Source organism: Choristoneura fumiferana, chromosome 17 (assembly GCF_025370935.1).
Source record: "Choristoneura fumiferana chromosome 17, NRCan_CFum_1, whole genome shotgun sequence".
Classification (NCBI taxonomy): domain Eukaryota; kingdom Metazoa; phylum Arthropoda; class Insecta; order Lepidoptera; family Tortricidae; genus Choristoneura; species Choristoneura fumiferana.
The window spans coordinates 15,483,688-15,495,242 of NC_133488.1; the positions used below are offsets into that span (position 1 = coordinate 15,483,688).

The window sequence follows — 11,555 nt, forward strand, 5'->3', positions numbered from 1 at the left end:
CCGTAAGCCATAACTGACATATCAGCAGTTTTCCAGAAAAATAAATTCAGTAGCATGAAAATGTAGGGCCGCAGTCAAGTTAAAATACGAGTAGGATCAATCAAACAGCGCTGTGTCAAGCTACCTACTGGAATGATTTTAGTGGAATAATAAATGTAAAATCTACACACATGAACATTACAAACAGCCCCTGATGCATCCAGCTTTGTTCGGGAAAACCGAGGGTAAGTATATGCGTCTCTCCCAGAAGAGTGGACATACCTGCTAAAAAACACGAATTCTCGTAGTCATTATGTGTTCGCGTAATGGGTGCGCGTGAGGTGACTCCGCGCCGCCCACTGGTTGTCCAGGAATGGGTTTCCTCTCAGCGACACCGTGCAATGCAATGCGCGTCCAGGTAGCCCGCGCTAGTAATAGTACATTGTGTCTTAACGGCGGTAAATAAGGAATTACGAACGAGAGTCTATTAGAAGCCCGAAGTCGAAGACTGAGGGCTTTAATGAGTAGATGTTCGTAATTCTAGTACCTACCGCCCGTGCGACATACAATGTTTTTCATCACATTTGCGAGTAAAATTTTATATTTCTAAAAAAATATATAATTTTACCAAATATTGGCGATACCTTAGGCTGCGCTCTTGGTAGCGCCGCCCTACCCCTCCTATCCCGCAGCACGCGCCTGACGTGCGGTCCGTGTAGGCCAGCGCGCGCATCAGCATCAGTAGTACAGTACGCACATTGACTCATTTACCGACCTTGGGCTCCATGACAAGAAAATTAGTGCGGGCAATGACTCATTTACCGACCACGGGTTTCATGACAAGCACATTAAGGTCGAGGGCTTTATTTGGGGGGTTGCAACCAAGGTAGCCTGCATGTTACGACACTGTTTACGAGCAAGTGTGATGAAAAGTATCATTGTTAATTGATCCGAGCGCCTGGCAGCTCTTCAGCGGTGGGTGCGAGAGTGGATGGGCAAGAAGGGGGTCCTAAAATCAATTGAAGGCGCGCAATTTATAGAACTCAGCGTTTGATGTGATATTATAGCGAATTATGTATTTAATTCGAATACAAAATTGCCAGGCGTTTTAACTGGGGGAAAAGTAGTGCCAGTTGGCTTCCAAGATGCGCGTAAAGTACCAAAGTCGTCTGACTCATTTGGGCCTATAGGTAGATACAATAGTTCAATGTCAACTGCTCGTCACTTTTAACGAAAGATTGCGTTTTACGAAGCAGAGACGTCCATTATTGAGGAATCCTGGTGCTTCACCAACCGTTCCACTTCACCTTACTCTTACTCATACTCATACTTTTTTTATTGGTAATATCATTATTACATGTCATTTTGTTAAATTATTCTAATATATTCTAAGAACTAATTAATTAAATGAATTACGACGAGCATAATTTGTTAAAATTACAGTAATAACTTAAGATATTAATTAACAGACGAGTACTTAGGAATTAGAATAGATTTAAGTCACCGACAATTAAAACGACACATTAAGAGAGTCGATAACGGATTACACTCTGCGCATGTAGACATCATCAGAAACATTCGAGGATATACACGACACACATGTGAATGTTGATCCCATCCACCGTAAAGGATGTCCATAGTAGGTCCTCCCCCTCAGCGGTCTCCAGTTCGTGTTGACGGCGCAGCGAGCAACACGCCTCCGCTATGCCTGCCGGTAGCGCGATCACAGCGTACCACGCTCCAGCCATAACACAACAGTAAAGTTCAGCATCATTTACTGGTAAGGAGTCAACCACGACTCAATAACGGCGACGACATCACATGCAAGTACAGCAAGGTTAACTTTGGAGTGCTTAAGTTTTGTGTTGAGGCCTCTGACATTTTGATAGATTATGTTAATCACAGAATGACTTGGCGACATGCTTCTAGATTTATCGGTGATGCTATTTACCACTTTGTCTTCGAAAAAAAAACACATTGTTGTAAGAGCACTTTCTGGCCAGACGTCCACGGACATGCACTTTTCAAAGTTAACAGCGGGTACGCCTAACTTGTATGACTTGTGGTCACCCCTGAATTTTAGCTCTTCAACTGTGCATGTTCCTTCTGAGCAAAGATTTCGCTAGTATTCTCGAAAATCCCGAATTCCGTCAGCCCCCGACACCAAGAAGTGGATGTGCATCGGATATTAAAAAAAAAGGTCGCGAGTGGGAAAAGTACCTAATTAATTATTTCAGTTCAATGGATTAGTCTTAGTACCTACCTTTATCAAAACCAGTACTATATTATATTATATATCAGTAGTGTATATTTATTTTATTTGTATTGTAGTGATTTTATGAATAAATGATATTAACTTTTATTTTAAAGTAATTATATATTACATATATATATATACTTATATATATGTCATACTAATTGTTGTTCGCCTATCTTTGAGTTTTGCTTCCCAGTTTAGGTTTGAAAATATCCCTTTTATCCCTTTTGTTGTTTTCTTTTTGTATTATTTTATGTTTTATGTACAATAAATTATTTTATTTACATACATATATACTCATACATACATAGTATTACAAAGTTATTGTTTCAGTTCATTAATGTGGGCCTCCGCAAAATAACGCCTGATTCAATAATTATTTAGCTAATCCTTTGGGTGGTGAGATCTTTATTACTGTATAGGTAGAGCCATTTACGATGACGCGTGCCGAGGTTCTTATTACAATGTAATTAATGGCTAATTTAGACAAAATCATGCGTCTTCGTGGATGGCACTATTGTATTTTTCACCTATGATGAGTTCTGGGACACTTGAAAATTTTCCCAATTACGCATACTATGTTCGCAAAATATTTTTTAAAAATAATTTCTAGTTTGAAGCAAAATAATCATAAAAATTTAAAACTGTACATTTTAAATATATATAGCAATATCAGTGTCCATTCAATAGTCTCCATCGAATACGATAGAAAAATATTTATTTTTCTAAATGACGCAATGTGTAAAACGGAACAGAGTAGTGACGTGACAAAACATTATCGGCAAATTCGGCAATTGCCGGGTTTCAATAACAATGAACATTTAGATATAATGAATTTTTAAACAAAACTTGCAAGATTCCTGCCGCTGAGAGTCTGCCTTGTATGTGAGTTGAGTCTTCATTGCATTTTCTTTGCATTGTATTTTGTTAATATTCATTTCTTTTATTATTGTTGTTGACTTTTGTTACTGTTTCTCGTTAGGTTTGTTGTTATTTTTTGCCAAAATGCCGAAACGGTCTAAAAAGACAGTTTTGAACTCCTAGAGTCGGGAGTTTGTAATTAGTTTGAGGGATTATTTTGAGCGAGAACGAGAAAACGGTGTCCCGGTGGGCAGAAAACTGTTTATTTTTATTTTAATATAATGCAACTTCTCCAAAAATAGGCACATAACTCGTAGAAAAATCGATAGTTCACTCGATAAATGGTACATCTCTGAAACTTTCAAACTTGAAACGTCACAGAACTCATCATAGGTGAAAAGTATTAACTAGATTTTGCCATCTACGGATATTTCTACAACCTTCCTCGTTATTGTACATTCTTCAAGTCTAAGCTCAGAAGTGTCCATGAAGTGTCGAAGCTTTTTTTTTTGTTAGCTTTGACTTTGACAATGGATGGTGTTTCATCTCATCGCATTGCTATTATTAATTGTTATATGTTATGTACATGATTCTATAGATATCTATAATTTTGAAAATCTATTATTTGCTATAATCTCACTTAGATTTTATTATTTAGTTTTTTTTAGTAATAAAGTGAAGTAAAAAACTAATCAAAATGGGTAACTGCATAGGTGGTATAATGTCCAACGTGATATATTTTTCCGAAAAGTAAGTTATGGATTCTTATCTAAAAGAACTTTGAAACCATTTTTGTTTGACGTGATGAAAATGAAACGCAAAAAATATTTTGTACTTAATTGAGTAGATACAGTGAAGGGCATAAAGGGCATAAATATTAAAAGGTACATTCCCAAGACGTCAAAAATATCTATACACCTTCATGCCACGATGCCACTAACCATAAGAGTACATAGACGGTGTATAATGCTATAGCTGTATAGATATTTATGTCGTGTTCCGGCGGTTCCGGGGCACCATGCCGCAGATGATAGCGACGTCGGGGACGGTGACTCACGGGGTCACGCCGTTTAGTCACTAAATTAGTTTTAAATATTATTGATTATAAATATGTATGTTAGTCTGTAAGGTATTTATTGTATGGGCCAAGTTGCCCGAAATAAATGAATTTATTATTATTATTATTATGCCCTCGACTATATCTAGGTACTAGAAGTAGTGGTGTGTAAAAAATGTGAAGATTGGAAAATGGTACAAATATAAACTAATTAATTTGGCTCCCACTGAGCCAGTTCTCAGTCGAATATTTTTACTCAATCCCCATTCTCACTTCTAGCATAGTTACTTTTGTCATAACTAATAAGTTTGTACTAACATTATCTATAAGTGTGAAAGTAACTCCATCTGTCTGAAAATATTAATATTATATGCGGAAGTTATTCTGTCTGTCTATCTGTTACCTCTTCACGATTGAGGTGAAATTTGGTCTGTTGCGACTGAAACTCCGTCATCATTTTATTGGGAGGTTGAGGTCCGTGTACAGTCACCTGCATTAATACGAATATCTGCCACAGCGGCGTGTGCATTAATATCTGAGACGTTAGGACGTCTCAGATATTTTTCCACACGCCGCTGTGAAGATAGAGTCGTACCAGATATTTATGCATGATTCGTTGCGTCAGATATTGGTGCTGATAATTGTACACATTAGTCTGAATCATTGGTCTCTTCCATTTCAGGTTTTCGATGTTTTTATCGTTCACATGTCTGATCTCCTGCTCAATTATTTGTATGATTTCCATGCTTGCATTTGGTATTGGGCTTGGTTACAATTACTCCTACGTGGATTTCAAAACTAAGCATATATATAGTAAGACATTTTTTATTCACATTTGATCTTTTTAGTGCGTCTGTAAACTTCCTGCTTTGTACTATTAACTGCCAGCTGTTCCTTTAAAAATACGTTCCTCTAGAGTCACATGCTGTTTTCATGCTGCCTGAAACTATAGTGATGTGATACGCTGCTACGATAAAACTATTAAGTACGTGGTTGTTATTCAAACTTAAAGACAACTAAGTTGTGTTTTTTATTCAATTGGATTAACATTAAGTACATTAAAAGTCAACGAAATACATCAATGAAATAAAATAAAACTAAACGATGTCGTTTTACTTTGAAATTGTGTGTCCAATATATATATATTTTATTTTATATATGTATGTGCGATAGTTCATTAAATTAAGGTTTGAAATTTGTTTAATTTAGAGCGGTCGCTCGGTTTATTTTTTGTTATGAAAATTTGACTTAGTGATTTATGTCATAAAAATCAATGGTCTGTGGTCTTTTTTTTTAGTAATTTATACATATACAACAGTAAAACTATATACTTAGGCGCTTAAAAATTTTTATTCAGTAGACAAGTAATTAAATCGTCATACTGCCGGACCAACTACGTCGGAGGGGGCGCTTGCATACCACTACACAAAGAGATAGACTACTCCATAAGGAAATATATTATGGATATGTCCGTTGAATATAGCGGCAGTAGAAATAAATAAGCTTACTACAATATTGATTACTATGTATTGGAACAGCAGATTGATATAAAAGAAATACAAGTATCTAACAATATTACAAGATCGATGTGGAAAATAATAAAATAATATACACAAAAAAAAAGCAAGGAAAATATAACACATCGTTTAAGATAAGACTATATGACATTATGATACTAATATTAAATCGTCCTAACATACCTATAGCATAACATTTACTATTAACACTACAATTATTAATATTGTTTTTTAATTATTCTTTTCTATTTTGATTTTGTATTATTGCCACAACTTTCATTCAATACTAAGATACCAATTTATTGTTTTGAAAACTCTCTCTCTCTTAAAAATGCTGCGCCCTTCCGGGTTTCATAATGTTAGTGCTATATTGTAGGTACTTATTGACTTGTGAATTGCATTAAAAAAATAAATAAATAAATTGGAAGGCAGAAAAGATAACTAATTACAACCCATTTAAAATTATGTATCTTATATGATACAATACCAAGAAAAGGGTTATACCTATATGAAAAGAAAAAGCTGAATATCTGTGGTAGTAATTTCTTGATTAACTGTAGGTTGCAATCATCTACAGTGAAGATATTTACTGTACATTATTGCAGTGCTGCAGTGCAGCTTATTTCTACATATTTTTTTTCTTTTAGTTGCTGAATCTTTTAAGAAGACCCGCCCTACGAACTACATTGGCCCTGGTCACTACAAGCCAACTAAAAGGGGCGGTTTGCCCGTCAACCCCCCTAATAAACCAGGAAAACGTAGGTGGCACGCTCCAAGATCCCAGATGCAAAGTGAGGCACAAGAGCCAAAAGTTGTCGAATTCGTAGATGAATCGCGAGATGACTTACCATACCATTCCGCCGTTGAGAATGTTGAGATGATTCCGGTTGTTACACGGCCGAAGCCATTCTTGCAAGGGTTTAACGATAACCTGAGAAATTTATACTTTTCCACACCAACATTGACACTAAGATTTAATATCACTGTTACACCACAAGACAATTCAACCACAGATACGGCAGTATACTATGTTGGAAATAACACTAAATACGACAACTTTAGCCTCAGAGATCAAACAAGTAAAGCGTCCAACAATACCGTAATTGATGAAATAAAACACCGCAAAGATTTCAGGCTAATAAATGTCAATGTTACGAAGACACGAGAAGCAGCTCCTCCATTTGTTTTAAAGACCGTGATGTATAAAAACCAGTTGATGAAATGGCTTTCGAGACTACAGGACTCGAACAAAACCTTTGCTGTTCACGTTGTTACTAATTAGCTTTTATATTTTAATATTAATATAGATATTTTTAAGCAGTAAAAAAGTATTTTTTTTAAGGTTCCGTAGTCCTACGTAGAACTTTTATGGTGTTGTCAGAACCGTTCGTCCGTCCGTTCACAGTTTAGCCTAGAGACTTGTGTTAGTTACCTAGTGCTTGAAAATTTAATTAGGGTAAATATTTATTTAGTGCTTGAAACCTGTCAATTTTGCATGGGGCGGTTTCAGAGTAGGTAGAGTTTTATACGCGCGTATAAGCTCGTTTTTCAAAGCGCGTGTATGTGCGCACAGAGGGGTTACTACGAAATTCGAAAATCGAAGTTCGTATCGTACCGTCCCGCTGACGCTAATATTATTTAATATGAGAGCGAGAGGGACGGTACGATACGAACTTCGATTTTTGACTTTCGTAGTAGCCTTTCAGGTGCGGTTTTGTTTTCTTCAAGTTGAATTTCCCGAAATCCCGCCTTTAAACGTTCGTATTTTTAACCGACTTCAAAAAAGGAGGATGTTATCAATACGGTTGTATGTTTTTTTATGTTTGTTACCTCAGAACTCCGTCATTTATGAACCGATTTGATTTTTTTTGCATTCTTCTAGGAATGTCTTCAACTAGGTCCCATAAGCACCAAATCAGGATCTGATGACTGGATCTTAAGGAAATCGAGGGAAATCTTCAAATGTTGTAGGGACACCGATAGTAAATTGGAAATATTTAGTAGTAACTCGTGCATTTGCTCTTGTAAATCATCATTTGGTGAAGTGGAACTGATGATGAAGACCACAGTTGACCATCGGAGTTACTACTCAATAACAAGTATTTCATGGGTTAAATTTTAATTACTTTGACACAGTTGCTAAGCAATTTATGCTCCTCGTAAAACGGGAACGGCTGGTAAAACGGGTGGTGAAGCACCAGGACTCCTCAATAATCAACGTCTCTGCATCGGAAAAAGCAATCTCTCGTAAAAAGTGAAGAGAGAGTATTAAATTATTGTATCTTAGATTATTTACACTAAAAAGCCTCAAATAATTTTCTACCAGTCTGAAGTCGGTCGGTGCCTCAGCACGAGCCAGCAGGAGTGATTGAAGCCCAATATAAAGTGTTCCTGCTAGCTCGTGCTGAGGCACCGACCGACTTTAGACTGGTAGAAAATTATTTTCATGGTTTTTTTGTAGTCGGTTCAATTTTTTGTTATATAAATATGAAGAGTGATTATTATGAACACAAATCGGTAGTAAAATAAATGAATAAGAATTTTATGAGAGTCGATATGGACCTAGTCCGTTGTCCATATTCCCACATTCTCGTCTCATCGTCGCTTATATGTACGAGTATGTTAGTCTGTAAGGTATTTATTGTATGGGCCAAGTTGTCCGAAATAAATGGATTTATTATTATTATTAACGCATTCACTGCCACCGACGCATATATGCGTTTTCGGAACTTCACCCAGTGCCGCTGTCATAATTAATCATACATCTTGAACGCAAATGTGCGTTGGTGGCCCCTGTGGAAGCCAGGTGGCAGTGAATGCGTTAAGACTACAACCAAGTCGCGGCGCCAGCAATTCGGTTCTGGTACTCGCTGGCTTCTACCACGGCACGCTCGCTTCGCTACAAACGTTGCATGCTTGCTTGCATGCTTCCTTGAAAGCTAACAGGTTCGCTTGCTTGCTTGATTATTTAATTTTTTGAAAAGGTTCACAAAGAAATCAATTCTGTTTTCAAGATTTTGTCGTCTACGGAGAATTGTATTTAACCTCCTTGTATATTAATCTTGTTTGTCTATTCTCTTCTTGTTGGCTTAGACGTTGACAATGGATGATTTTTCATCACATTGCTACTGTTATATTGAATGTACACGTTTTTATAGATATTTGGAATTTTGAATCTCTATTATTTGCTTTATAATCTATATCTTGCTAAGATTTTATTATTTTATCTTTAGTTAAACCTATATAATTTTATTTTTAGTTTTAAAGTGAAATAAAATAAAAAAAACTAAACAAAATGGGTAACTGCATAGGCGGTATAATGTCCAACGTCATATATTTCTCCGAGAAGTAAGTAATGAATTCCTTTTAAAAGTACTTTAGAGGTCCGTGTAGGTACACATTAGTCTAAATCGTTGGTCTCTTCCATTTCAGGTTTGCGATGTTTTTATCGTTCACATGTCTGATCTCCTGCTCAATTGTTTGTATGATTTGCATGCTTGCATTTGGTATCGGGCTTGGTTACAATTACTCCTACGTGGATTTCAAAACTAAGCATACATATGGTAAGATATTTTTTATTGTGACTACAAACTTCCTATTTTCTATTAGGTAATTTCAAATAACGTACCTACCTGTTACAGCGTTTTTTTACGGCTCCCTAGGTAGCCAAAATGGCAAAAATGGAACCGTTATAGTTTCACCATTCTGTCTGTCTGTTAGTCCGTCTGTCCGTCCGCGGCTTTGCTCAGAGACTATTAGTGCTATAAAAGCTGTAATTTTTCACGGATAATGTAGAAGTAGGGGAGCCCAAGAGAGGGTTGTGCGATTAACTCAAGTGCGTCAGAAAACCATGTTATTATTATTATAGGGAGAATCCTTGCACCCTTTAATGTACCCCTACCATATACATATAAACCCTTAATATAGTGACGTGCGTTGAGGGTAGCCAATCAGATTAATAAAAAAAAATCAACTCTTAAGGCAAATTTAAACTTGCAAGAAAAATCGTGGAGACCGCGGATCGGTAAGCGCAGCGTAAGACGTCCACCACCGAGATGGACGTATGACCTGGTTTTAAAGTCGCGGGTTCACGGTGGATGCCAGCCGCTTCCAACCGAGGAACTGGAGGTTTATGTCCAACAGTGGACGTCCTATGGCTGATATGATGAAGTAGGTAGATCAATAGCTAGTCATTGTATGTTAAAATAGTCAAATTGTAAAACAAACAAACTTGACAAGTGACATTAACGTGACATATAAGACGACGTCAAAAAATCCACATGTTTCCCTTTTTAGGGTTCCGTAGTCAACTAGGAACCCTAATAGTTTAGCCATGTCTGTCCGTCTGTCTGTCCGCGGGTAAGCTTAGAGACCGTTAGTACTAGAAAGCTGACATGAATATACATACAGTGGTACAATAAAAAAAAGTAAAAACATTTTTTTTAGGGTACCTGCCATAGACGTAAAGTGGGGGTGATTTTTTTTAACCCTACATCGTTGGATAGGTCTTTTAAAACCATTGGGGGGGTTGCTTAGATAATTTTTCTATTCAGTGATCTGTTTACGAAATATTCAACTAAAGTGCAAATTTTCATTGAATTCGAACGTCCCCCCGTTAGCAGTACAGCATTTAATTGATTATTAACTGCAGGCTGCATTCATATAGCCAATCAGTGGAGATAATTCTTTCTATATAATTTTTTTCTTATAGTTGCCGGGGCTTATAAGAAGACCCGCCCTACAAACTACCTTGGCCCTGGTCACTTCAAACCAACTACCAAGAACTCTGGACATAAGAATGAGCTAAAACGTAGGTGGCATAGTCACAGAGTCAGGACCCAAAGTGAGGTACAAGAGCCTGAAATTTTCGAAGTCGTACACGAATCGCCAGATGACTTACCACATCGGTCCCCAATTGAAGAGCTTCCGGCTTATGTAAAGGATAGACCGTCTGATCCATTTTTTGGCAATAACCTGCAAGATTTGTACTTTTCCAAAGACCAAGACGAACGAAGATTAAATGGCACTGTGGTACCACAGAACGAGTCCACTACAAATATGCCAATATATAACAGTGGAAACAATTCTAAATACAAGTTTAATATCACAGATCAAGCAAGTATAGCGTTCAATAATAGTGAAGTTAATGCAACGAGTAATTTAGAACCAATAGTTGTCAATGTTACGAAGACACATGACAAATCCGCTCCATTTGTTTTAAACACCAAGATGTATCAAAACCAGTTGGTGAAATGGCTGTCAAGATTACAGCGCGCGAACAAAACCTTTGCTGTTTACGTTACTACTAATTAACTTTTATATTTTAATATTTAAATAGACATGTTTAAGTAATAGCAGTTTATTTTTTTAGAATTCCGTAGTCCTACAAGGAATTAACTTCTTTAGTTTCGCTGTAGCCGTCCATCTATTCGTTTGCGGCTTAACTTAAGCTGAGTATTGACTTCGCGTGGCCGCCGCGTGGGCATTGTTCGACCGCAGCAAACCTATGTTTTGTTTGAGTTGCCTCCCGCGCAACACGGTAATAATGCGCGACTTCCGCGTGAGCCAATATTATAGTATATATTATTATATGCCAATATATGCATATGCTTTGCTGTGCGAAGTCGATACGGAGCTTAAGATTAAGTAGTTAGGCGGTTAGTGCTGTACAGCTGTAATAGTACATTATGATACAAGTGTGCTAAGTTGGTCATTACACACGAGCATGATTGCTATTGGTTAAGCCAATTCATACCTTGTTACTATAATTGCTTTTCATTGTACTAAAGAAAGTTATTGTACTGGCATTTTGTCCTAACATTGTATTTAACCCTTTACCAGGCCCCTTAGAACTAGCGTGTCTTCATACGTACTTTATATACTG

At 36.9% G+C, this 11,555-nt stretch overlaps 2 protein-coding genes across 2 annotated transcripts; both read left to right on the forward strand.

Annotated features, from left to right (window-relative positions):
- Window positions 1-3,625: 3,625 nt before the first annotated feature.
- On the forward strand, window positions 3,626-6,953 carry LOC141437222 (uncharacterized). Its single transcript, XM_074100478.1, has 3 exons — window positions 3,626-3,847; window positions 4,837-4,967; window positions 6,319-6,953. The coding sequence occupies exons 1-3, from the start codon at window positions 3,795-3,797 to the stop codon at window positions 6,951-6,953; spliced, it is 819 nt and encodes a 272-aa protein (XP_073956579.1). The 5' UTR covers window positions 3,626-3,794.
- Window positions 6,954-8,805: 1,852 nt separating this feature from the next.
- Window positions 8,806-10,984, forward strand: LOC141437223 (uncharacterized). The gene is made up of 3 exons (XM_074100479.1): window positions 8,806-9,019; window positions 9,104-9,234; window positions 10,383-10,984. Exons 1-3 carry the CDS (start codon window positions 8,967-8,969, stop codon window positions 10,982-10,984), a joined length of 786 nt encoding a protein of 261 aa, XP_073956580.1. The 5' UTR covers window positions 8,806-8,966.
- Window positions 10,985-11,555: the final 571 nt, after the last annotated feature.

Excerpts from the sequence above, each read along its gene's own strand:
- LOC141437222 (XM_074100478.1), top strand. The coding sequence starts at position 3,795 with ATGGGTAACTGCATAGGTGGTATAATGTCCAACGTGATATATTTTTCC. Across the intron at positions 3,848-4,836 it reads GTGATATATTTTTCCGAAAA|GTTTTCGATGTTTTTATCGT; the intron begins GTAAGTTATGGA and ends CTTCCATTTCAG. Across the intron at positions 4,968-6,318 it reads CAAAACTAAGCATATATATA|TTGCTGAATCTTTTAAGAAG; the intron begins GTAAGACATTTT and ends TTTTTCTTTTAG.
- LOC141437223 (XM_074100479.1), top strand. The coding sequence starts at position 8,967 with ATGGGTAACTGCATAGGCGGTATAATGTCCAACGTCATATATTTCTCC. Across the intron at positions 9,020-9,103 it reads GTCATATATTTCTCCGAGAA|GTTTGCGATGTTTTTATCGT; the intron begins GTAAGTAATGAA and ends CTTCCATTTCAG. Across the intron at positions 9,235-10,382 it reads CAAAACTAAGCATACATATG|TTGCCGGGGCTTATAAGAAG; the intron begins GTAAGATATTTT and ends TTTTTCTTATAG.